Source organism: Triplophysa rosa, linkage group LG22, assembly GCF_024868665.1.
Source record: "Triplophysa rosa linkage group LG22, Trosa_1v2, whole genome shotgun sequence".
Lineage (NCBI taxonomy): Eukaryota > Metazoa > Chordata > Actinopteri > Cypriniformes > Nemacheilidae > Triplophysa > Triplophysa rosa.
In genome coordinates, this window is record NC_079911.1 from 426,955 (window position 1) to 453,199 (window position 26,245).

The 26,245-nt window shown below is 45.1% G+C and overlaps 4 protein-coding genes across 4 annotated transcripts in view; 2 read left to right on the forward strand and 2 right to left on the reverse strand.

Moving 5' to 3' along the window:
• The window catches only part of chsy3 (chondroitin sulfate synthase 3), a 34,912-nt gene extending 28,471 nt beyond the window's left edge, over positions 1 to 6,441 (forward strand). Inside the window, exon 3 of the mRNA XM_057320399.1 lies at positions 3,427 to 6,441. Coding sequence (XP_057176382.1) covers positions 3,427 to 4,998 — 1,572 coding nt within the window. The 3' untranslated portion in view covers positions 4,999 to 6,441. The remainder of the gene's footprint in view (positions 1 to 3,426) is intronic.
• Positions 6,442 to 12,142: 5,701 nt separating this feature from the next.
• On the reverse strand, positions 12,143 to 14,264 carry hint1 (histidine triad nucleotide binding protein 1). The gene is made up of 3 exons (XM_057320407.1): positions 14,105 to 14,264; positions 13,262 to 13,366; positions 12,143 to 12,403 (listed from the first exon to the last, which is right to left on the reverse strand). Exons 1-3 carry the CDS (start codon positions 14,213 to 14,215, stop codon positions 12,239 to 12,241), a joined length of 381 nt encoding a protein of 126 aa, XP_057176390.1. The 5' UTR covers positions 14,216 to 14,264; the 3' UTR covers positions 12,143 to 12,238.
• Positions 14,265 to 14,529: 265 nt separating this feature from the next.
• Positions 14,530 to 17,623, forward strand: ubxn8 (UBX domain protein 8). The gene is made up of 8 exons (XM_057320405.1): positions 14,530 to 14,661; positions 15,084 to 15,209; positions 15,289 to 15,362; positions 15,483 to 15,605; positions 15,994 to 16,122; positions 16,278 to 16,319; positions 16,406 to 16,480; positions 16,558 to 17,623. Exons 1-8 carry the CDS (start codon positions 14,580 to 14,582, stop codon positions 16,726 to 16,728), a joined length of 822 nt encoding a protein of 273 aa, XP_057176388.1. The 5' UTR covers positions 14,530 to 14,579; the 3' UTR covers positions 16,729 to 17,623.
• Positions 17,407 to 21,939, reverse strand: ppp2cb (protein phosphatase 2, catalytic subunit, beta isozyme). The gene is made up of 7 exons (XM_057320403.1): positions 21,517 to 21,939; positions 19,213 to 19,422; positions 18,956 to 19,129; positions 18,781 to 18,870; positions 18,377 to 18,538; positions 18,178 to 18,296; positions 17,407 to 18,080 (listed from the first exon to the last, which is right to left on the reverse strand). Exons 1-7 carry the CDS (start codon positions 21,616 to 21,618, stop codon positions 18,008 to 18,010), a joined length of 930 nt encoding a protein of 309 aa, XP_057176386.1. The 5' UTR covers positions 21,619 to 21,939; the 3' UTR covers positions 17,407 to 18,007.
• Positions 21,940 to 26,245: the final 4,306 nt, after the last annotated feature.

Genomic DNA, 26,245 nt, shown 5'->3' on the forward strand with positions numbered 1-26,245 from the left:
CCGGCCGTCACGGGCGGAGGCCTAGTTCTCTAAATGGCGAGAAGCCGCCCGGCACCGTACGGGCCACTGGGTAAGCATTATTCCCCCTGGGGGAAAAACGCTGCAGAGGCCACTACCTACCGTAGGGAGGAATAGTGGAGACACCACATGGTCTCACCATCAGGGGAGAACCCATGGGAGGAAAGTGTGGACTGCAGGAGTTAACCGCAAGGTGGCAGTCCACCTGGGGAGGTCATGGGTTGCCAAGGTGGGAACCATTCATGAGGATACATCAGACGGAACAGCCCACGGAGGGGGGGTTACCACGTCTGGAGCACTAGGTCCGGTTAGAGCTATGTGGGAGATAACTCAACTGTTCCCAGGCCTAAAGGGGCAGGGCTGCTCTGCCCAACCTGTCCCCTGGAAGGGTGCTTAGTGATGGATGGAATGCCTGTTCTTTACCCGAGGGGAAAGAAGTAAGGCGGGATCGCCACTGCTCCCCCCGGAGGGGGAAGGGCTTCCGCAGGCGTACGCCCTACCGGCTGCCGGTCCCACACCTTGCCAGGATGCGGGCTGACCCGGTTCCACGCGTAGGTATAAGAACCTCCGGGAGTTGTTAGGAATAGCCCAACCCGCAGCTCTGCAGATGTCTGCCAGAGAGGCGCCCTGAGCCAGTGCCCACGAGGGGTGTGCCTAACCCCCAACGGGCAGGGGCGAAATGAGATCGGTATGCCCTAACGAGGGCATCCACGATCCCGTGCGCCAGCCTCTGTTTGGAGACAGCCCTCCTGCTGACCTCCGAAACAGACAAAGAGCTGCTCAGAGCTTCTGGGCTCTGCGTGCGGTCCAAGTAGAGGCGCCGTGCGCGTACTGGACACAACACGGATAGGTTGGGTCTTCCTCCCCGGTGGGGAGCGCCTGCAGGGGGAGGACCCCCGGGGAGGAGATCGGCTCTGCTGTTTTTCCTGCCTCGCGATTGTCCGGCTCGACGCACTGTCTGTCTGAGAGTGCTGAAGGCTGGTGTTTATACTCAACATTGCGCTTCGCCATGACGCAACGTCGAGTTTGCAGTTCACCGTCGTGCAGAGGGTGAGAGTGGCTGTGGTAACCCAGAGAGAGAGGAAACTCTCCTTTTTTGAGAGTAAGTGGGCGCTAGCCCCCCGGAGGGGGCCAGCAGATGGAGAGATGGGGCAGGATCCGTCCCTATCCGACTTCCCAGTGATGTGGCTGGGGTTGGGCCCAATGGTAGCTTCGATCCCCCTGAGGTCTTCCCATGACAGCCGCTTCACCGCGGCTGCTGATGGGGTGATGGTGATGGGGCGATGGTCTCCTCTTCGCTGTCTCCTCCAGGGGGGCCGCCTGAGTGGGGGGGCGCCAGAGCTGGAGGGCGTCGAAGAGGACCAGGGCTGCCGGGAAGCAGACAGTGTATGGGACTCGACGGCCGAGGCGGCCGAGTTGCGGCACGGAGGACTGCTTCCTACTGTCGAGAACCCTCCGGGGGAGGCCGCGTGCGGGTCTCGCGCCCCCCCCAACGGGCGGGGGGTGAGCGGGGCCGCTGCGGCTCGACAGTAACATCAACCAGCCCCCCCTTGCGAGACAGGTGCGTTGAGAAAGCGGACCTTCTCAGCGTTACTCATCTGCGCAAGGATCGGCCAGAGGAGTTTCTCATGGACCACAAGTGTGGACATCGTCCATCGTCCGCGTGGTCACCTTGGTCGCCCGTAGAGCGAGGTCGGTGGCGGCGCAGAGTTCCTGCATAAGCGCTGGGTCGGTCTTACCCTCGTGGAGCTCTCTCAACACCCTGGCCTGGCAGGAGCCATAGCGTGGAGAGAGGAGGCAGCTTGGTCCGCCGCAATGTAAGCTCTCGACACCAAAGATGTCGAGACACCACATGCTTTGGACGGGAGTCTAGGTCGAGCCCGACGTATCCTCCAGCTGTCTCAACCTCGAGGGAAGAGAGGGTGACAGAACTTTGTTTGACGTGAAACGTGCCGGGAAGGGGCGTTCCAGGTCTTACAAAGTTCCTCATGCACTTCCGGTAAACACGGCACTGGGGGCGGGCGCGGCTTGGAGCCGCGCTCAAACCCGAGGTGCCATGTAGCCAGCCGCGAGCGCCGGGAGAGGCAGTGCGGGCACTGCAACCCAACACTCACGGCGGCCCGGGAAAGCATGGCCGACATCTCGACGTCCGCTTTTTCCTGGGCTCGACCCCCCGAGGGAGGGAGCCCGAGGAATCGTCGGAGTCGGATGCAGTACGTCACCCCCCGATGCTGCAGGAGACATCTCATCATCATGCATCGTGTCCGTATACGTGATTGAGGAATAAGACGGCGGACCGTCTCCTGGGGAACGGTCAGACGAGCGAGACGAGGTGTGAACGGTCCGTGAGCCCGTGGCTGGTGGATTATCGCTCACAGTAATCCCCATATCACCCTTGCTGCTTGCCGTAGTGGACGGCAGGGCCGTAGTCCTGCCGCCACGGAACGGGGAGCAAACGAGGTGGTGGCTGAGTCCCGTGGGAACACAGCCACCTGTGACGCACGTCTGAATCGTCACCGCCCGCAGTGCGGGCAGGACGTATCCACAACGTCTGCCCCAGAGTACTGGAAGCAGGCATTGTGTCCATCCCCCTCCTCGATGAGTGTGTTGCACCCATGAGAACAGCAGGACAAGCCACGCTGGAGAAATTTGCTCTTTTAGAAAAGGAAATTTGCTCGAACACCTCCGGAACTGCAGAGACGCCCAGGGGAGAGTCACTGCAGGAAGGGACCATCCGCTGTCCACGTCGAAGATTCCAGCAGAAAGAATGATCACCAAGATCGTAGAGAAGCTCATCAGATGCACAGACTCTGAAGAACAAAAGGTGAATGAATGCGCACGCCGGCTTCCCTCTTATAACCGGACATCCGGGGAGGAGCCCGGCATGCAAATTTCATTCGCCAATTTTCATTGGCCTTTTCTAAATACTCAGAAGATAATAGGTTCTCAAGACAAACCCCATTCTGTCGGTTTGACACAACGTCGAGAGACCGACAGAAAGGGAACCACACTTAGAAACCTGGGTGTGTTGCTAGATCTCAAATGTGTGTCGTACAGCATTCTTCCATCTAAGAAATATCTCTATACTGTGGCCAATATTTTCTGTTTCAGATGCGGAGAAACTTATTCATGCTTTTATGACAGCGCAAATACATTATCGTAATTCATTGTTGCGTGGATCTCCTACAGTGCTTCTAAATAAACTTCAGCGCAGCTGTTTAGAAGGAAACATGACATTACTGGAACCAATGTGTGAATGCTGTCCTACCGGTAAAAAGACAGAATGCTGCTGTATCTGTGGCCCATATGGAATACAAATGAGTGTTTTTTTTTCCTTGTGGATGTTGAAGCATATGTGCTAATGGACTGAAACTAAATGCTGTCTATGTTTCTTCTTTCTCTCTGCAGATGCAGCAGTTGTTTTATGAAAATTATGAACACAACAAGAAAGGTTTTATTCAAGAGCTGCACAGCAGCAAAATCCACAAAGCCATCACGCTTCACCCCAACAAGCATCCGGCCTATCAGTACCGGCTCCACAGCTACCTGCTCAGCCACAAGATCTCTGAGCTGCGTCACCGCACCATTCAGCTGCACCGCGACAGTGTCACCATGAGCCGCCTCGCCAACACTGAAGTTCAGTGGGAGGACCAGCTGCTGGGGGGGCCGCCATCCTACACACGCTACCGGCCCTCCGACCGTAGAGATGTCATCGAGTGGGAATTTTTGACAGGTAGGTACCTGTACTCCACCGGTGAGATGCAAATGCCCCGTCAGGGCCTTGGAATCCTGATCCGCACTGCGCTGGAAGACACTGTGCTTCAAGTGATGGAAATGATCAATGAGAACTCCAAAGCTCGAGGGCGAGTCATCGACTTTAAGGAGATCCAGTATGGCTATAGGCGGGTGGATCCACTTCATGGCGCTGAATACATCCTGGACCTTCTGTTGCTTTACAAGAAGCACAAGGGCAGGAAGGTGACGGTGCCAGTTCGGAGACATGCTTACCTACAACAGTCCTTCAGTCGTCCTTTCCTCAGCGAGGTGGAGGAACTGAATGTTGGCGAGCTAGAAGACGTCATCAACAGTGAATCTCATTCCCTTTCCTTTCTCTCTAGTTCACTCAAGATCTTCTCTTCCTTCCAGATCTCAGAATCCACAAAAGAGATGCACAGGCGAAGTCAAAAAAAGGTCCACTTTCTTGTACCTCTCACTGGACGCTATGAAATATTTGTGCGTTTTATGGAAAACTTTGAGCAAATCTGCCTCATCCCAAATCAACATGTCAAACTGATCGTAATCCTGTTTGATAATGATGCAAACCAGGATAAAGAGAGACACCTGGAACTGCTAAAGGAATACCACAACAAATATCCTAAAGCAGATCTGTCCTTCATTCCCATGACCGGAGACTTCTCTCGAGGTTTGGCTCTTGAAATGGGCTCTTCACAGCTGAGGAACAACTCACTGCTGTTCTTCTGTGATGTGGATCTGGTCTTCAATACTGACGCCCTGCAGAGATGTCGAGACAACACTATTGAAGGAAGTCAGGTGTACTTCCCCGTTGTTTTCAGTCAGTATGATCCCAAAGTCGTCTATTCTGGTGAACCTCCGGATGAAAGCAACTTTATTTTTACGAAGAAGAGTGGATTCTGGCGGGATTATGGGTTTGGTATCAGCTGTATATTTAAAAGCGATCTGCTCAAATCTGGAGGCTTTGACACGTCAATACAAGGCTGGGGTTTGGAAGATGTTGATTTGTTTACTAAAGTCATTCATTCTGGTTTGAAAGTCTTTCGCTCTCAAGAAGCAGGTATTGTTCATATTTATCACCCTGTCCACTGTGACTCACATTTAGAACCCAAGCAATACAAAATGTGCCTCGGCTCCAAAGCCAGCACGTATGCCTCTACAATGCAGATGGCAGAAGTGTGGTTGTCGAAACATTTAGGTGTCGGGTATAACAGAACTTCGTCCTGATGTTCCAAACAATCCATCAGCATAATAATAGTTTACATCACTTCTGCACGTGAGCGAACTGTACTGAACTCACTGTATGTGTGCGAGTGTTTGAAGATGAAGATGCTATAATGTTACCATGTCAAATTTGGAGCCTCTAACTCAAACCCTGTAGCACCACCAACAGTCCAAAGTTTCACACACATTTCTGCCCATAACTTTTGAACCGAAAATTCAAAACGCATTTGATGCTGCATCTGAGGTTTCGCATTATGGTTTGCCCAGTTTAGCGATTTAGTGCTTAAAAACAATCATGAATAACTTCGCAACCATTACTCTGATGGAGACGAAACCACCATAGGGAACACCCATCCTTAGCCGGTTTACTGTATATCACAGGCCAAATGTAAAAAATGTCATTGTAAGTGGCCAAAAATGCAAAAAAATTTGATAAGGGTAAATTTGTATGCTTTTGTGAGTATATATGCTTATAACGTCTTAACGAAATGAGATATTTTTACCATGTTTGATAAAATGATTTATGGGCACAGTTTGAGGACACACAAAAAGGGTGGTGGGACTGCACCACTTGGTGGCCTTATAATGAAGCAAAAGGTTAAATTGTCTCTAACTACAGTACCGTTGGTCTGCTTGACTTCAAAATTGGCATGCTGTGTCGTTGTCTCAGTTGCTATCAATATTAAATCACTGTCATGACCTGAGAGTACATGCACAGTTTTGTCACAATGCCACCTACTAGTGCAAAGATATGAAGTTAGGCCTTTCTGCTTATAACATTGTTATACCTATGTGCATGTCTCTTTTTTGTGCATCACTACGAAAATTGTTATGGTTCATCAAGACTACATTTTAGAAGAGCATATACAGTTTTAAAATATAGAAATATATAGAAATATAAGAAAATGTTTATAACATGCTTATAAATGCCATTAACATCTTCCACATATGCTCTATGTTCCAAACAAAGAAAGTCATATGGGTTTGAAATAACATGAGGGTGAGACACAATTTTCATTTCATTGTCGCTATAATTGTCTTGAAAATGATGTTACGATGTGTAAAAAATGATTATAAAATAGGCTATGAAATATTTTCTTTAGGTTTTGCATTATTATTATTTTTTAATATGACCATAAGATATCATTTTCAGGTACATACTCATCCAATCACACAAGTAAATTTCCAGGTACAGGTCAATTCCTTTGGTGTAACTTCACACAGCTGTTTCTCTTTGTCATTTCATTTATTTCTACATCCTCAAAAGATTATTTATTACACAGATCTGAGCTGACAGTCACTTTAAAGCTCATGTGTACTGTATTTGGAACTACTACTTTAAAAGATGACAACATTATCTACCAAATACTGTTTATTACCTCAGGAGTCCTTTTGAACAGAGTGTTTTTTATGTGATGAAAATAAAAACACATTGTCACATTGCAATTGTTATTATATTTTTAGCCTTTTTAATTTTGTGATATTATGTACAGGTTACCATTTGACAACATGTGTGTGACGAGGGAGGCATGACGAGAGCCGTGAGGCAGGGAGGCAGGGCCGGTGGCGTGAGTGATAGTGTTAGAGCTGTAATCGGGCCTTAAAAGTTAGGCCTGACAGGGTCCGAGCCCGACAAGTACATTTTGATTGACAGCTTTTTAAAAGCTCGAACCCGTTTACAGCCCGACATTAGGCTATTCAAATGTGCGCACACGCACAGCTTTTTGTCAAGAATGAGTCATTTATACATGTTTTAACATAATTTATTAATGACTAACGTAGGCTAAAGGCCACTTGGAAGTTGGAACAAAGAAATAAAATAAGTCCTCTGTAACATCGTAACATCTCACATATCCCACTGGCTCATTATTCTCATTATGCACATGGTCAAAACTTTTCCTCACCTCAGACTTTGCTTTAGTTGCTGGTGCAACCAAAATGTAATCGCCAGAGGCAAGCCTCCGTTTCACCTCCTCAGCATCCATTTCGCATCTTTCTCGCGCTATTCGAAATGCAACACATGACCGCTCATTTACAGCGCAAGCCCGAGCCCGGCCCGAGCCCATGTAAAATGATGGAAATTAAGCCCGGACCCGACGGATCCCGAAAGATCTTCAGCTCTAGTGGGAATCAGCTGCGCGCACACCGGCCCCGCCTCCCTGCCTTACGGCTCTCGTCACGCCTCCCTCGTCACATAGTGTTTTTACCTTTAATGAACATATTGTGTTCCATTTAGCTTTGTGGGTTTGAGTTTTTTTAATTTGCATTAGTTAACCGTCTGAACACTAGTGGACGGGTCAAAGAGGCATTTTAAAGCAGCTCTCAATGTCTTCCTGTGAAGTGGGTATTTGATTCAGAAATGGAGCTGACAGCAGACGGACAGTTAGAGGGGAGGAGTTAACAGATAACAAACTGATGTCATCAGAGAAAATCACCACTCCAGAGATGAAGTACGATTTTATTAAAGATTATGATCACTAAAAAAACGGCAGTAAGTTTAGTCATTTTAAGTCTTTTTTTATTTCAACAAAGAAACATACACACATACAATTCACACACAAGCATCAACACTGTACATGACAAGATACAGATCCAATTTTTTTGTGTTATGTTGTGTTCATTTATTTACTGTTTGGTGTCACAAACTTTTTTTAGTTTTATGTGGATTTTATAAAGTGATGCATACGTGTAGTAATGGGTAATAATATAGATCATTAATGTATGTATGCATCTAGTAATTAATGAAGCTATTTTGCCAGCAGATCACTTCATCATCCCAAACACCACACATTCACATACAGACACTGCAATTCATCATATGTTCAGCACTGTAACACAATAAAGTGAAAACATAAAAATAATACTACATTCTTAACCTGGACATTACAGTACATGTCCTCATTCACTGCACACGAAAGATAGAATACAATTATTCAAATGGTAAACATTTGTGAAGATTTGGAGAAAAATATTTAAAGAATACTTGGGCCACAAAACAGCAAGTCTTTTGGCATTAAAAAACTAAAGAAACCTATCAACTTCTGACTAGTTTAGAAAAGGCCAAAGAAATTGGCGAATGAAATTTGCATGCCGGACTCCGCCCCCAGATATACGGGTATAAAAGAGAGACGGCGTGCTGCATTCATTCACCTTTTGGTCTGAGGAGCCTGAGCATCCCTCGACCGCTGCGGCGGGCGGCCAGCGTTGTGGCAAGAAGGACACAACGTCTCGTTCCATCCATCAGGGAACTGAGGTTACATCCGTAACCAAGACATTCCCTTTCTGTAGGTCTCTCGACGTTGTGTCGAGCCGACAGATGGGGTTCCTATGGAAAACTCCACAGCACTGTGCCGCGTCACTATCTCCAGCGGAGCGACGCTGACTGGCCTGGGCGAGTCAGACGAGAGCTAGCGCGAAATTGAAACCATCCAGTGGAGAGGTAGGGGGCCCGAGAGCTTTTGAAGAAAAGGTGGGAAGCCCCTGCCACCGGCCGTCACGGGTGGAGGCCTTGATTCTCTTACAGCGAGAAGCCGCCCGGCACCATAAGGGCCACTGGGTAAGCATTATTCCCCCCTGGGGAAAAAAAAGCTACAGAGACCACTACCTCCGTAGGGAGGAATTAGTGGAGACACCACATGGTCTCACCATCAGGGGAGAACTCATGGGAAAATGTGCGGACTGAAGGAGTTAACCGCAAAGTGGGAGTCCACCTAGGGAGGTCATGGGTTACTGAGGTGGGAACCATTCATGAGGATACATCAGATGGAACCGCCCACTGGGGGGGTTACCATGTCTGGAGCACTAGGTCAGGTTAGAGCTATGTGGTAGATAACTCAACTGTTCCCCGGCCTAAGGGGGCAGGGCTGCTCTGCCCAGCCTGCCCCCCAGGAAGGTGCTTAGTGATGGATGGAATGCCTGTTCTTTACCCAGTGGGGAAAGAAGGGAGGCGTAAATAGCCGCTGACCCACCTAAGGAAGGGGGGAAAGGCCTTCGCAGGCGTACGCCCTACCGGCTGCCGGTCCTACATGTTGCCTTGCAGGACGCGGGCTGACACCGGTTCCATGCGTAGGTTGTAGAACCTCGCGAAGGTGATGGGCGTAGCCCAACCCCGCAGCTCTGCAGATGTCTGCCAGAGAGGCGGCCTGAGCCAGTGCCCATGAGGAGTGTGCCTCACTCCTAACGGGCAGGGGCGATCTTGAGATCGGTATGCCGTAGCGACGGCATCCACGATCCAGTGCGTCAGCCTCTGTTTGGAGACAGCCCTCCCCTTCTGCTGACCTCCAAAACAGACAAAGAGCTGTTCAGAGCTTCTGAAGCTCTGCGTGCGGTCCAAGCAGAGGCGCAGTGCGCGTACTGGACACAACACGGATGGGGTTGGGTCTTCCTCTCCAGTGAGGAGCTCCTGCTGGTTCACCACCTGGTCTCTAGGGGGAGTGGTGGGAACTTTGGGCATGTAGCCGGGCCGGGGTCTCAGGATAACTGGTCTCAGAGCACCAGGACGAGAAGAGGCGCCACTTATGGGCGTATAGCCGCCTAGTGGCCGAGGCCCTAGCCTGAGTGATGTCCCAACCATGCAGGGGGTGGGCCACTCAGGATCTTCTCGTCCCGTCCAGACATGGAAGTTCCAGGGGTCTGCCTGGGATGCCGTTACGTGCCCTTCCCCTGTGACAGAAGGTCCTCTGTCAGGGGAATCGGCCAGGGGGGAGTTGTTATCAAAAGCACCAGCTCTGAGAACCAAGTCCGGTTGGGCCAGTAGGGCGCAACTAGTACTTGATGCTCCTCTTCCTTGACCTTGCACAGGGTCTGTGCAATGCGGCTCACTGGGGGGAAGGCGTACTTCCGCTTGTCCCACGGCCAGCTGTGCGCAAGGGCATCCTTGCCGAGGGGTGCCTCGGTCAGGGAGTACCAAAGCGGACAATGGGTGGAGTCCGGGGAGGCAACAGGTCCACCTGTGCCTGGCCGAACTGCTCCCAAATGAGCTGGCGCAGGGATGGAGTCGCCACTCTCCACGAGGCGTCGACTGACGAGAGAGCGCGTCGGCTGTCTGGTTCAGGACGCCTGGGATGTGTGTGGCTCGCAGGGAGCTGATCACCTGCTGACTCCAAAGGAGGAGGCGTCGGGTGAGACGTGTTAGCTGCCGTGAGCGAACGCCACCCTGACGATTGATATACGCCACGGCAGCTGTGCTGTCCATCCGGACCAGCACGTGCTTGCAACCTCCTCAGTGCCATAAGGACAGCCAGCAACTCTAGGCAGTTGATGTGCCACCGTAGCCAGGGACCCGTCCACTGCCCCGATACTGCGTGCCCGTTGCACACGGCACCCCACCCCTGTAGGGAGGCGTCTGTCGTGATTCCTCCAGACTGCTGGATTTACGACACAAAGCAGTGGATTTCTCCCTCTCGGTAGCGGACTTCCCCTGGGCGTCTCGGCAGCGAGCCGCAGATATTTCTAAAAGAGCAAATTTCCTCTTACAGTCTGCGCTGTCTTCGGGCATGTCTCGCAGCTGTGTGACCTGGAGGTGCATGAGGAGCTCACAAAGATGTGGAATATGCCGTTTGCGGCGTGTTCCCGTCTGACGGGCTCAGGAGCTGTTACTTCATAATACAGGCACATGGTGAGTTTAATACTCCAGGTAATGAGTGTGATCCGACAGACAGACAGGGGCAGACAGGACCGTGACAGTGGGGGGTGGGCATCCTGGAGGCTAGTGAAGGGCACACGGTACAGGACAGGAAGCCTCCAAGATGGTTCTCCCCCGCCCCTACATTTGGGGAAAGTCCCGGGATGTTTTTGCCGCCCAGGCGCAAGCCAGCACCAGAGTCACGATGGCCACTGTGGTGGACTCGACGCAATCTCGGAGGCAGATCCAGGGGAAACCTCGGAGAGGAGTGCTGGAAATGACTCGGGGCCTGACGCTGGAGTGGGGTCGGGGCTCTGGAGATGGCTCGGAGAACACTGGAGAAGGTTGTGATGTGACATTGTGTGGTCAGATGAGGTCAGGGTAGAGCCTTTCAGATAGAATTCAGTGTTATTTCAGGTCTTATACTGCCCAGACTTTAAAAGGTGCTATTGTTCCAGTGATGTATGTTAGTGGATTGCTAACAGAATATTGTGGACGGTGGAGTGCAGGGAAATACTGATGGAGTCATCAACAAAACTGATGCTTTGCAGAGTTTGTTTTTCAACAGGATGATCAGATGAAAGCACTTAAAGGGACCGTTCACCCAAAAATTTTAATTCTGTCATCGTTAAGATATTTGGAAGAATGCTTATAACCAAACAGTTCCATTGACTACCATAGTAGGAACAATACTTTTTTTTTGTGCTGTTGAAGAATGTAGGACAGCAAACAGTTCTGGGGCACTTTTGACTACCACTGTAATTACTACTTCTAGAGGTTTGGGGCGGAGCTCTGGATACTGAGGATCGTAAAACACCTGCTGGAGTTTGACCAGCAGGAGTTTTATGATCCTCAGACTGCCACGGACTCTCCAGTTTTCTCCGAGCAGAGTTCATGAGGGGAGAGGCCGTGGGGCTCGTGAGCAAAGAGGCATCGAAGTGGGTCTGGAACACTGCAAGGTCGAGGCTCGGGTGCGCTGCGGCGAGGAGATTCTGGACCGGAGCGCTGGCTTGTGTTGGATTCTGCCATGGGTTCGGGGTGAGCTGGAGCTGTGGTGCTCAACGGGCTGCTGGATAGGACTGTACAGATTTTGTCCTCAATAACCTCGTCACCTCAAACTCGAGAGTCATTCCGCTCAAGGACTAAACTAATAAAATCTATCAGGGGCATGGAGTAGAGACCAGGAGACAGGAAGCGGAATAAATCATCATCCAGCCAAATCCCAAAGCACGCCTTGCGCGTGCTATCACTCCAGCTTACCTGCTGAACAAGGTCCAGAAACTCTTCGACGTACCTCTCCAGAGGACAACCGCCTTGGCAGATATGGAACAGTAGGTTTGCAAACATCAAATTGACATCTCCCAGATGCATGTGGGCTATCAGGGCTCATTCGTCTCTCATTGTATTTAAATGTTCCTTCTCAAAAGAACAGCACACCTCAACAATAATAATCAACAAGAATACAGACTGCACACATGAGCGTTTTAGTTCATTTTATTGCTTCATGTTGACTGCACTTATTTCCGTTTCTCCTTATTGACTACTTAACATGTACATAAACAATTATTTTGGTGCACAATGTTCTGGCTAATGACACAGTGATATTGTGAGACGGAGAGGTTAGCCAGGAGGCCAACCCATCTGACGGCCACCCAGGACATGAATGTGAATGTGATAAACAGATTGACCCCCGTCAGGACCCTCATTGACCACCAGCCGGTATCCTCTGGGTAATCCCACCTGCTCAGCGCACTTCTTAGCAACAACCATCAGGTGTCCAAGCAACTGTATCCATACAAAGAAACATTTGTATACTTTCACAAAAACAATCTCAAATGTTCACAGTGATTTCTTTGTGATTTAACATGACTAACTATGTCACTTCAGTATAGTCTAGTTGCAGTGTGTACTGTAAATGTCTACAGAGTAGGGATGTAACGATTCACCGTGAGTGAAAATCGATTTAAATCGGTGAGGAACCACATCGGTTGAAAGGAATCATGTTACATGTTTTGAACAACAGGGGCCGCTGCGTTTGGAAAACGTGGATATGCTGTAGCGATGCGCGGATTGCGTATACCCGAGGGTCGGGAGGATCAGTTGATAAAAATAAACATTGTGATCAATTGTGGGTTGGTGATTTATTTTTAACAGCGTTAGGTGACGTTAGAGCTCATACACGCATCACTACAGCATATCCACGTCTTCCAAACAGTGGGCCCTGCTTTTCAAAACAAGTAACGCGATTCATTTCGACCGACTTGAATCATCACAGATTTTCAACCGGCTCACAGTGAATCGTAACTATAATCAGAATCCGAAAGAGTTTTATTGCCAAGTGTGCTTGGACACACAAGGAATTTGTCTTAGTGACAGAAGCTTCCAGTGCACATACAGGTTAAAAAAGTGACAAGGCACAGGTAACAAAACGTAAAAAATAAATATGCGAGAGACAATTTGACAGAAAGGACAATATTAGACAAAAGGACAATAGGCAGTATATTGAATGTACAGATGTGCTATATACAAATTATACTGTTATATACAAGTTATGCAGGGGAATGTGATGGCTGAATATTATATCAGAGCCCTGTATCCCTGTGTCTTATGCTTTAACAGAAGTGATGATTAACAGACACTCACCTCTTTATCTGCATCATCTACTTTAGAGATCTGAGCGATGGGTTTTCTGGGGACCACCAGGAAGTGTGTGGGGGCCTGAGGAGCCACGTCATTGAAGGCGATGCACTATTTATTACGCAGACACACAAGAAAAGTGTGAAGTAAAGCTCTGAAATATGTAACTGTATGTTTCTACAAATATGTATTCTATGCAGATTAAAACAGTCTTGACCTATAATAACACACCATTGCTATACTTGCTATTATAAATACTAAACTATACTACAGTCTTTTTTCAAGTATTAAAGGAGTAGTTCATTTTCAAAATGACAAGTTACTGATGATCAAGCCGGATATTTATGTTTAAAAAAGATATTTTTGCTTTTCTTGGAAAATGACCAATCGTTTGGCTAGACAACAACCTTTTTCATCGGCTGATGAATACTGAAAGTTGGACCTTAACCAACAGACACACCCCCATCCCCCCCCCCCCACACACGTTTAAGTGCATTATATGGAAAAGAACCCTGGAAAGCTTTCCTCATAAGCCTCAATTTGTTTTCAACAGAAGAAATCAACACACGGAGGACTTATAAGACACGTGTGTGAGTGAATTATCAGTAAATTGTCATTTTGAAAATGAACTACTCCTATAACGCAGAGAGTATGTGTGTGAGCTGCCATGTGTAATCTGGCACATTTCCAGATTTCTTGCATTTATCCGAAACGAGAGGTCGAAATGTATTTGAGAGAACCGAAGCAGAATCATATACTGTAAGAATGTAACGAAATCGTGCAGCAGTGAAGATCACACATGTGTGCATGTAAAGCCGCAGCGGAAGTGCAGAATCATGACAGCAGCACCTGATCATCTTCATATATGATGTCTGCAGGAATCTCTTTACGGATGATTTTGCCGAAGATCGTGTCACCACCCGACTGCGCGCTCTGCGCTCGCAACATTTCATCCGCCATGATTACACAGCCGCAGATCTCGACGCTTGTCAATCATACACACCACTCAACGCCTATTGGCTGAGAATACAGACTGGGCGTGCTTAACACGACGACAACAACTATTGGACAAATTGCCTTTTTTCATAATAAAAGCCATAGCCATATTTGCAGCGTACTACACATGAATTTGATACAACACAGTATGCACACAATAATTCCCATAATAATATACTGTAATAAAGTGGATTTGTAAACAGAGGTTCAGTAAAGAATTTACAGTTAATCTGAAATAATAATTAAAATCACATTCATGGGGTTGTACTTTGAAAAATTCACGTTTTTATTTGCTGAGCTGTAGTTACGCTTGTATTCTGCTGCTGACATGTCTAACAGTAACAGATATGTTGTGTTTTGTGTTTTACTGGCTGGAGTTTGCTTCATTTCATGGAAACGATCGTTAATAGGTAACAGCATACTTTATTTAAAGTGGCTTTCGACAAAGAAAACGACCCGGTTATCTTAAACTGCTTTGTTAAACAACAGATCACTGAGCGTTCACTACACTGACACTGTCACTTTAATACAGCAACACTTCCTGGTTTAAAACATTCTAAATGGTCACCATGGAAGCATTTATTATGTGAACATGAATACTTGTATTTGTAAAAATAAATAAAAAAGCATGAAAAACTCGTAATTCCTGGCGGACTGATTAGAACGTTAGTGTTAGTGGAAAGCAAGTGATATATTTCTAATGATCCTCATGATGTGTAAAGGGTGTCATTGTGTTGTGTTGGTTTATTCCTTTCACTGCCAGTGCTGTGAAGACGCGGCTTTACCTGTAAATGATCATTGTGTGTGCGCGCGCGCGCGTGCGTGTTCTCAGGTGTTAAAGATGCTCTGATGCTGTCTGGACGTGGGCTCATACTGTTGGCCGTCTGTACATTGATGATCTACATGATCCAGAGACTGAAGTCTTTCTTCTCTCCAGTGTGTCAAGAACCTTCAGCCAGTCTGTATCTGTGCCATTTTATTATGCTCGTGTGGGTTTATATTTCTGTCTTTTTTATTGAAATGTGTCAACTTTGCAGGTCCATTACATGAATCCAGCAGACTGAAACAAGAACAAGCTAGAATAAATCAACAAAATAAACACAATGAAAAGGCACGAGAATATAGTTCTTGAATCTATTTGCCTTAAATATGTTGACCTTACACGTTTCACTGTAGGTCAGTCAATAACACGTTAACAAAAAATACACTCACATTGTCTTTGTTTTTGAAGACATCGGATTACGTGGAGGCCGTGATAAAGCCGAGGCAGAATTTATTTCTTCAGCAGAAAATGGAGCGTTACCATCGCATGACGGGAGAGACGTGGAAACTCAGTCAGGGTTTTACTGTCGGGGTGAGAACACTGACACCACAATACATTTCTCTGCTTCTCTACCTGTGCGTGCTTCAGTGTGTTTAGATTGCAGGAAGCCACTAATAAGTGTTACTATACTAAACTGTGATATTAAAGGGACAGTCCGGCCAAAAAAATCTGAATTCTTTCATCATTTCTTCTCTCTCATGTGTTTGTAAACCTGTATGTGACTCTTTCTTCCGTGGAACACAAAAGACGAGATGTTGAGAAATGTCTGAAGTCAATGGAGTTCAGTGTTATTTGATTATCAACATTCTTCAAAATATCTTATTTTGTGTTCTGCAGAAGAAAGTCAAACAGGTTCGACATGACATTTTTTAGGGTGAACTAAAACTTTAAATGGCTCTGTTTTATTGACGTGGTTCAGGAGGATGAGAGTGAAACGCATGATGATGTTGATGTAAATGAGACCCCTTATCAGAGAGCCAAAAGGAGGCGGAGACTGCAGACCGCTGCTCAAGTCACTGTCCAACAGGACGTCCCCAAAGAGAAGACGGTGAGACATACGGTCACATCAACTTCATGAAATCATCCTTCCACATGTGATCACAAAACTAACATGAAGAGATGGGCACTGAAAGCTATTATACTTGAATGTCTACTGTAGGTTACATGAGAGATAAAAGTTGTTTTTTGTTTCTCTTGTTGAAGGTGATTGTTTTACCTGATGAGCCACAGCCGGACGCTGAGGGGGTGAGTGAACCTTCTGCATCCACAGCAATACAAACAAGAGAAAGAAGTCCTCTTCTGTGATGATGTGTTTGTTTACTTCTCTGCAGGTTGTCAAAATAGCCCTCAGATGTCCAAGCGGAAGAACAATCCACAGGAGATTCCTCAAAACCTGGAGCTCTTTGGTAAGTCATTCCTGATGTCTCTGAGCAGCGTTCACTGTAGAGAAGCTGGAAATGTTCTTGTTGTTGCTTCTCATCAGCTTCTTCTTGACTGGATAAAGAAGTCTGGATATCCTCCTGCACTCTACACGCTGTGTACGTCATACCCCAGAAAACCTCTTCTGACGGCTGCTGATGTGAGTCTGGAGGATGCTGGGATCCTCGTGGACACTGTACTGAATGTTGAAGAGAAAGATCCATCCACGACATAGACACATACATTTCTGATATACTTCTGTTAGACAGAATGCAGCTAGTTGTGCTTTAAGTTTTTTTTCAAATGTTTTATATTTATGTTGTTTTTCTGTACTTTATATCATGCAGATAGTCTCATTTTCCAACAAATACTTGGATTAGGATGCATTGTCTCATTTTCCAACAAATACTTGGATTAGGATGCATCGTCTCATTTCAGTAGAAAACTCTTCCATAGTTACTGTTTCATTTAATGTTTATGCATTCAATTTGTAATTTGCAAAAGATCCTGTATACTTGATGTACAACTTTGTATTTGTATTAATAAATATATGTATTGTTAAAATACAGCAACTTAAATCATGGAAAGTAAAGTTACTACATAATATACATCGTTTAAATAAGTATGTTGTGTATTTTGGCAAATATACTATAGTTGTAAGCTAATAAAGACTCCATATAAAGGCCCTTTGCGTGATGTGTATTGTGTTTATGATCATTCACACTGTTATTTTACTATTATTATAAAATCCCATTTTCTTACAGACATTTAAAGCAGAATTCAGTATTTTGTCTCTTTATCGCCATCTGTCTTTAAAACATTCAATTGCAGGTTACTTTACCTGTGTTACCTGCAGTTTGTAACAATTTTGCAGTAAATATCAAGCAAATGAAAGAAAAGCACAACTAGCTGCTTGTATTGAAGTAGCTTGTGATTAAAAGTACTTTATTAGTTCAAATACAGCAAAGAGGAGGCTACCATTTCTTGACAAATACACAGAAGACAGTCAACACAAGAGAAAAATAAACGTTTCAGATTTGAGAGGACAGTCAGATAAAGTCCTTATACGCGCCTCGTCCGTCCCTTTCCTCATTCCTTCTCAACAAATTGTGTGTGTGTGTGTGTGTGTGTGAAAAGACAGTTAAGTATGCACGCTTGTGCACTTGTATAAAATGTTACCGTACTTCACATGCGTGGCAATGCCAACTTAAAGGAGGTTTTATCCAGTGATATTGCGAGAGAGAGAAAGCTAGATATCACTCTATTGTCATGTACAATTCAAGAAGGAAGGGAACATGTCTATTCATCATATACAGCAGGCATTTGCACTAGAAGCTAAAACGAGACACGCTGCAGCAGTACTGAGACAGAGCGACTGGATTTGGGCATTAAATGCTTGTATGGCACATTTTGGTCCGTTGTTAGTGTTGTTGTGTCTAACATATCCCTCATTATATTTACACACATCGGATGAATGGACGTCAGCTGTGGCTTCTTTACATGTCCAGTGCCGCTTACAGGAAGTAGTCGGGGGTGCGGCGGGTGACGTGGGGCTCTCCGCGTCGAGGGGCCGGATCAAACTGAAGGCTGGGAAAGAAAAAAGACATTAGCTTACAAACAACTGCTCGGTGAAATGACTTTAGCATGGATCTTTGAAACATTTAAGCAGTAAAATCTAACTTACAAGGAATATTTAAGGGTATCGTCCAGTTCCATTATAGCGGCCTGGTTGCCACAGCGATAGCAATAGTTTGGTGCACTGAATATAGTGACAACGTTCCTATCGTGACACCAGTTGTACCCCTGACGGAAACAAAAGGTTGCGATTATTCTCCTGCAGTTTAAGAACAGTATTATACAGCACTGAACGCTGTGCGTCTCACCTCCATGACCAGCTGATGTGCACGAGACACCAGCGTGAGACCGTTAGCGTGGTTGAAGGTTTCAGAGATGTCCTGTCCGAAGGTGTAACCCGCACCTCGAGGAGAGATTCCCCACCCGCCGCGATCATCAGGGTCTGACCACAGCAGATCACACATGGGCCCCTAACACACACACACACACACACACACATCAGTACACTTGAGCGGTCAAAGCTCATGGTATCAAGCCATTTTTTTCAATTCAGGTATAAACCTCTGAGAGCAACACATGAAATAAAAAAAGTTTGTCTCAAGTCAGAAGGGTTTTTCTAGCTGGTAAGTTTTCTAATCGCTCAAATGTACTTGCTCGTTTCATTCAGAGAAAGCACATGCAGTTGTGTCAGCGCTGTGAACGTGTTTCTGACCTCATGAGGAACCTCCTGCAGACGATCCAGAGCACGAATGTGATCCAGCGTGTCTATGGATGGAGACAGACCGCCGTGCAGACAGAAGATCTGACAGGACACACAGTTTGATTACCACACACACACACGCAGACATCAGATGTGTGTCCAGCTCTGTTAGTTTAGCCCGATTTACCTGTCCATCCACCAGCGCTGTCAGGGGAAGGTAGTCGAAGAGATCTGTGAAATATTTCCAGACGTTAGCGTTGCCGTACTTCCTCAAGCACTCGTCGTAGAAACCGTACACCTGCGTGATCTGTCTGCTCTCGTGATTCCCCCGCAATATCGTGATGCGCTCTGGGTATCGCACCTGCCGGCGGCGTAGACCACATGAAACATTTCTGGTCAAGTTCTGAGAACTTGCCATGCGTTTGCATTCACAGTATACCTTACCTTCAGCGCAACCAGAAGTGAGACCGTTTCCACGGAGTAATAGCCTCTGTCCACATAATCACCCATGAACAGATAGTTAGTGTCCGGTGACTTGCCTCCGATTCTGAAGAGCTCCATCAGGTCATGAAACTGACCGTGTACATCGCCGCACACTGTGACGGGACAGCGCACCTCCTGCACATTGGACTCCTTCGTCAGAATCTCTTTGGCCTGCAGGTGTAAGAACAGCTCGTGTTGATTAAGCATTCTCTCAATGGATCATCGCCTCATACTGTTCCCCATACCCGATGAGAGGAACCAACTCAAAACTCCTGAACCGACACACATGAACAACACCTCAAGATGCTGTGCTGTCACACCATGACGTGGGCGTGGCTTAAAGATGAGAGAATTTTGACTCTCTCCTCACAGAAGCTTCAGCTACTGAAATCAGTATTTCATCATGTCCAGTTATTTTGTCGTGTAACACTTCGGATCACCTTGACTGGGTTTATTTGGATTTATTCTTGAAAAGATCCGGCTGACAATTGATTCCTGATGGCCAGTAACAGCACGAGTGTGTGTGCTGCTGATGTCTTACTATATAAAAATCACACAGCACTTGTCTAAGATCCAATTCTAACAAGCCATATTTCAGAGATACAGAAGTGCTTATGTGATGCTCACTCTGTGTGACTGCAAGCAAACACATTTCTGCTGTGAGAACAACCTCAGTCACCATGGAGACCGTACAAGTGTGTTTCCATGGAGACCTGCGCTCCCGTTTCTCTTCTAACCTCTTTTGAACTATAAATTAGCACATCTTGGCCAGATGATGACTTTTTTATACAAGATTATCACTAGTAATACGAAGAAGGAACAGCAGTCTGACAAATCTGATCACATAAAAAACAAATTCTACCAAAGATATTTGAACCCTCAGCGAACACGTTCCCTTTAGACATTTAGCCAGAAAGACAAAACCGTTCTCCTCTATTTTAAACTGTGAACGTGAACAAGAGACTCATGCAGCTGAACTAATGGATGTAGAAGCGCTATAAAAGGATTTACTTGAGCAAAACACATTTAACCTCACGTGAGCCATATGCACAACATCATCAACCAGACCAACTTCATTCTTTCAAAATCACGTACATTGAAGAACGAGAGAAACTCTTTATTTGAGCATTTTTCTAAAGCTCTAAAAAGTGAATATATACATCATAGAACTCTTTAGTAGCAAAATAATATGTTTTTGAGCAAGAAACAACACAAGATAAATGAAAAGTTAATAACTGATTGTCACAATGTATCACCCAAACATTAAAGTTGAATTTGCATGCTGCGTTATTTTGAGTATCTAACCCATGACATGTCCACAAAAAGCTTAATGAAAGTTCGGCTATATGCAGTCCAGATATTTAAAGAACAAACGCCTTATCAAGGTAATAACCTAATCAAACTTTTTTTTACTTCAGACAACATTTTAAAAGATATGAAGCAAAAGAGATCTCTATAAAATCTCATGGCAATTATCCATCCACGGTTAAATGGAATTCTGTATTGTGCGAAGTTTATGACAACATTATAAGGACGCTAATCCAGATTTCAATATTTACTGACAAATTGTGTGATGTAATACAAAACACACATTATAGTCATTCTTGTTTATAAGAAAACTTCTGACCTGTTTTAAGTGCGTCTCTCAGTCACACCTCTGATAGTCACTGTTTTGGCGAATATTAACAGATTGTTTTACTAAAGTGAATATGAAGTGATATCAGACAGGTGCAGTGATGATAATGTCCTTTAGGTTAACATCAGCTGTTTTCTGTGATGTAATGCTTGTGTAAATAACCTGTTCCACTGTAAATAAAGTGCATTTACTGAAGCTTATTCTTCAACCAGACACTGAAAGATAACAAACAAATACCAACAGAAATAAATCTGCATCATGCAAGAAAACTGGAATAAATCATTATTGGCAACAACAGCACCCTATAAATGCATCGAATTCAGGCACAAAACTAGAAATAATGACAAAACAGTTGCTGATGCAGCTTTACCAGGGAAATGACACTGCTGTGACTGACAGACGAAGCAATCGGGGAAAATGAGACCATAACATGTTATTTTCCTCAATCGTTCTGTCATGATTTAAACTCTACACATTCATGTTTTTTAATATGCATGATGATGACATAACGCCCAGTTTCGTTTCAGGCATTTAGCGTAAAATTCATCGTTGGGTTTACAATAAGAAAAAACAGTACATGTCAATAAGATGAAACTTAAAGACAGTTTTTGTTTAAATCTTTACGTTACCTTCTCACAGAGAGACCTGACTTGATTCTCGCTCAGTTGTTTGCAGTCGTTCAGCTGCTCGACCCACTGGTCAAGCTCTTTAGTAAAGGCTTTATCGTCCATCACCAGCGCGATGCTTCACTTATTCTCTCGGATTCCGCGCGTACTTTTCTTATTACGATCCACTTTAACGCAATACTGCCGCACTCACGCGCTGCGCAGGGCCGACGCGACGCGCATCTAACCGCGAACACCGCTCTTCGACACAAATATCAGCTCGCTAAACGCGCGATTATCTAACACGAACTTGTCGTACCCACGCGCGTGTGATAAAGGATATCTGACGGATATCTGTCGCTGCTGAATTTTATTTTGCCTCCTCGCGCTTCCGACCTTCCTCATGAAAGCGCCGTGTAATGGCTGCGGGTGACGTAATCAGGCGCAAGCGTCACTGCAGGAGATGCTGCCCCCTGCGGCCAAGAGGACCAACAACAGTACAGACTACTGATAAAGAGCTTTGCATCGTGTACAGACAGGGTCTGTCTCAATAGTATGGGATCAGAATTGTTGCAATATTCTGAATAAATAAACTATGATCCGCAAATAAATATAGAGAGTTTCACAAACATTTTTTAAATCCACATATGCACAAAAAGCGAACCATAAATATATGTTAGACGTTCCACAAAAAGAAATGGAATTCACAAATAAATACAATGAGATTTGCAAATAAAAAATATTTACAAATTTATTTCAATGGCATTTATTTGTAGATCACTTTCTGCACATTCGTGGATCGCTTTCTGTGCATTTGTGAATCGCTGCACGCATTTGTGGATCAGTGCACGCATTTGTGGATCAGTGCACGCTTTTGTGGATCAGTGCACGCTTTTGTGGATCAGTGCACGCTTTTGTGGATCAGTGCACGCATGTGTGGATCGCTTTCTGTGCATTTGTGGATTTTGAAACATTTCTAATGTCAAAACGCGCACACAATCCACAAATAGGTGGACTCCGCCCACTATCTACGCAAGCCAATCGGGTAACTTCCGCTTTCGGTGTCCAATAGGGCAGGTTCTAACTTCAGCCAATCACGTTTTGTTCTGCACTAAGATTCAGGGAGCTAACATGGCGGCTAGTGGCGGTCTAAAATGCGGGATATACTAAGAAATGTGAATGGCCTCTTCTTTATACTACTCAGTAATGATTGCTTGTGTTTATATGCATTGTCCGTATGTTAGTAACAAACGACTGAAATGTTTATGACTTGATAACAGCGTGCACGGACTGGGGTGGACAATCCCGGTGACTGGGGACTGATTTGGTCTGCTGCAAGCCAGCCGTTTTATTGTCTTTATGTACCAAAGTGATAAATTCCGATTTTGGCATTCGATAAAATATAATTTGTTTCCCCGATACTGCATGGGTAAGCAGCTAGTTCGCGCCGCACACTCAGCGTGGCGTGGAGTTTCAAGGTGTGCAGCGTTTGCATTGCAATGCGCACTGCAGCTGTGGGTGTAGGCTACTACTGTCGTGGCGAAAAGTCGATCTGCCAATGTTGAAAGAATTCACGAAGACCAGAGAGCCAGGTTTCAAGAGGTTTCAATCTTTATTTGCTCGAGCAAGCAAAGTGAGACACACAGAGTTCATCTGTAGATGCCCAACAATTACACTTCTGACTCCATCTTTTATACACTGTTCTCAAGTCGTTATCACAGTTTAAACCAATCATATTTACCTGACATCATCTTCTCCCAATCAGGTTCTACATGACCTCACTTATTTTTGTTTGCCCATCCTCTTTTGACTTTCCACAGTTATATATCAAACTGTTTACGTTAACTTTTAACTGTGGCGAAACCTTTTAAAGGATTAAAAATATATGTACATACATCCATCTTTAAAATGTAGATGTATGTCATTTTGTCAGTTGCTACTGTATGAAAGACACATACATCCATCTCTGAAATGCGAATGTATGTCATATTGACATTTACTACCCCTAGCTTACATGTACTTCAAAAACTACCATGCATTTTAGACCAGATCTCATGTGAAGAGTACATATTGTGTGTGTGCTCAAAGCGTTTGCGTGCAAAGGATGTCTTATGGTGCTGTTTGATGTTCAACTTGGCCTGTAACCTTTGACCCATGAGATCATGGTCTTTTTGCTATGAGACTCATAGTCTTTTCTGTGTTAGAGAAGTGTGTGAGACCTATAACTAGATTAAATGCATTGTCTCATATAAAAACTCAATCAATAATAGAAAAACTAAATACTGTAATAAAAATAATAGAAAAACTTAATACTGTAATAGAAAAACCACCATATAATCCCCCCTTTGAGGCTGAAAAGCCTCACACTCCAATCAGATCCTTAACTATAGGGAGTCACATACTAACATAAAATACAATATCAAATAATAGATAAAAGTGCTCAAAAATGTTTTCTTAAAAATTAAAATTAAATTGCGTGTGCATTTAGTGAATGTTATAATAATACTAAGGTTATTTTTAGCAAGCAATATTAAAAATCCTTTCGCCACTCTGTAAATACTTAATACCATGAGTATTTCTGTTTTAAACCCTCTAAACTTAGTATAATTTTTGACCCATAGTAAATATTAGCATATGTGTGAGTATTATCCATGCTATGATGTGATACAGCATAAACAATCATCTGGCTCGGAACAGCGGCTGCAGCTGTTCGCTGAAATGATTTCATTATACATGGCCAAATGCATAATGTCAATAAAAGAAATGCAATAATGCAAACCACAAGCAACATTACATTTTTCATATCGGTAAAAACACCCTTGATCCAGTCCCAGTTAAAAGTATCTGAAGTAACCTCAGATTTGGTCAAAGTCTCAACCATCAATGAAATGTTTTTCATCCCTTCATCGATGAGATGTCCATCTGCGTCGTTCTCTGGAATATAGGTGCAACAGGTTTCTCCAATGACAGCACAAACTCCTCCTTTTGCTGCTGTCAACTGGTCCAAGACCAAGCGATTTTGCAACACAGTCAATCGTAGTCCACGTAGCTCCTCCTTGATGCCTTTCATGACAATGTTCGTGGTATTCATAAATGATGTAAGTTCAAATCTGGTGATCTCAACTTCATTCATCAACGAACATACTCCCAACATAGGACTAAAAGCAGCTGAAACTTTCTCTGCCACTGTCCAGATGTGATGATTCTTTGGCACGGGGCTATTAGATAGGAAATCAAACAGTCCTCTTCGTGTCCTCTGTTGTTGGGTTATCATTTCATGTGGTATGATGATCGCTCCACCGTGTAGCTGTACCAAGGAACACAGTCCTGTCCACTCTCTAGGTAGTGATAAGTATACTCTGTAACCGCACAGCCAGTAATGTTCTTGTAATACTCTAGCTCCTTGTCCATCTGGTATATGTAGTGAGGAGCAAACTGCTAAGCACTGACTCCTGATCCATTCAGCGCACGACAAGAACTCAAGTGCCATGATTGTTTGTGTCAAATTAGGCTGATTCCATTCACCGATGTCCACTTTTAAAGGATATATTAACGCTGTCATCCTCAGACATGTCAGACACATCTGTCGGGTAGTCTGATTAGTTGTGACTTCATTATGGACAATAGAGCACTTTTCCCTTGGAATCTTTCCCACACGACGTAGTCCCTTTGTTCTTTCGTAACACACCAACTTGTCTGGTATGTTTCGCACTGTAGCCACTTGACCAAACACACGGTTGATAATCTTCACCTTTTCAATGGTTTCATTGGCATGTTGTCTGAAATACAAAGTGTCAGATGCTGTGAAGGACGCTGCTGCTACTGCGACTAGAGCCAAGTTCTCCACTGTGTCTGGGTCCTGATGAGGCCACCAGTCTCCTGCCGCTGTGCTATGAGGAAACTGTGCACAGACATAACAGTTCCTTGGATTATAGATTCTCGCCGTATAGTTTGTCAATCTCCACCACAGGTTGGCTGCATAAGGTTGCGGAGGACCATCGTGGACCATCCAGGTGTCTAAGGTAGTGCTGAATCCATTGTTGATCTGTCGTTTGCTGCGAAGTGTCGATCCATTGCACAGGATTGTAGTGTCATTCAGAGTGTCAAAGTTCTTGTTGGCAGCCGTCGTGATGTCAAGCTCCATGATCACACATTGTCTTAATTTAGATTGTAATAGGTGTTGGTATATCGCCAGATAGAGCAGCCAAACTTGGTGTGCTGTATTGTTAAATGTCCTGTGGCTCTATCAAGCACGGGTCTAAGGTTAAGTCTTGTTCAACTAACAACTGTGTTCATTCCAAGTGTGGTTATAGAGAACGGGTATTGTTTAGCTATTGTGGTATATGCTGCTGCTAAGATGCTGTTGTCCTGTTGTCCTCTGTCCAAGGAGCTTGTTCCAATGAATATGGATCAAACGGAAATCGTCTGGAATCTGGAGTCTTTAACTCTCGTCGGCTGTGATCATCTATTGTCCAAGGCACTACTTGCTTCCACATTTAATAAAGTTCAATTGTTGTGTTAGAAATTGTGTAATAGGTCCAGAAGTACGAATTGATGTCCGTATGCGATAATGTAAAATATCCAGTAATATCGACCAGCTCGTAGATGAAAGGTGAGCCTGATTCTCTGAAGATATTAGTTCTTCTGAGTTATTTTCTGTTGTCAAGATGGGTTTTCGATGCGGTCGTGAAGGCTTGTCAAGATGCTTGGATCTTTCGTGTCGTGTCGCCTTGTGCACGCCCAGGGAGCCACA

Excerpts from the sequence above, each read along its gene's own strand:
- ppp2cb (XM_057320403.1), bottom strand. The coding sequence starts at position 21,618 with ATGGACGATAAAGCCTTTACTAAAGAGCTTGACCAGTGGGTCGAGCAG. Across the intron at positions 18,871-18,955 it reads CAGCGCTGGTGGATGGACAG|ATCTTCTGTCTGCACGGCGG; the intron begins GTAAATCGGGCT and ends GTGTCCTGTCAG. Across the intron at positions 18,081-18,177 it reads GATACCCTTAAATATTCCTT|CCTTCAGTTTGATCCGGCCC; the intron begins GTAAGTTAGATT and ends TTTCTTTCCCAG.
- hint1 (XM_057320407.1), bottom strand. The coding sequence starts at position 14,215 with ATGGCGGATGAAATGTTGCGAGCGCAGAGCGCGCAGTCGGGTGGTGAC. Across the intron at positions 13,367-14,104 it reads TCATATATGAAGATGATCAG|TGCATCGCCTTCAATGACGT; the intron begins GTGCTGCTGTCA and ends CGTAATAAATAG. Across the intron at positions 12,404-13,261 it reads TAGATGATGCAGATAAAGAG|TTGCTTGGACACCTGATGGT; the intron begins GTGAGTGTCTGT and ends GTATGGATACAG.
- ubxn8 (XM_057320405.1), top strand. The coding sequence starts at position 14,580 with ATGTCTAACAGTAACAGATATGTTGTGTTTTGTGTTTTACTGGCTGGA. Across the intron at positions 15,606-15,993 it reads GTCAGGGTTTTACTGTCGGG|GAGGATGAGAGTGAAACGCA; the intron begins GTGAGAACACTG and ends GACGTGGTTCAG. Across the intron at positions 16,481-16,557 it reads TCAAAACCTGGAGCTCTTTG|CTTCTTCTTGACTGGATAAA; the intron begins GTAAGTCATTCC and ends GCTTCTCATCAG.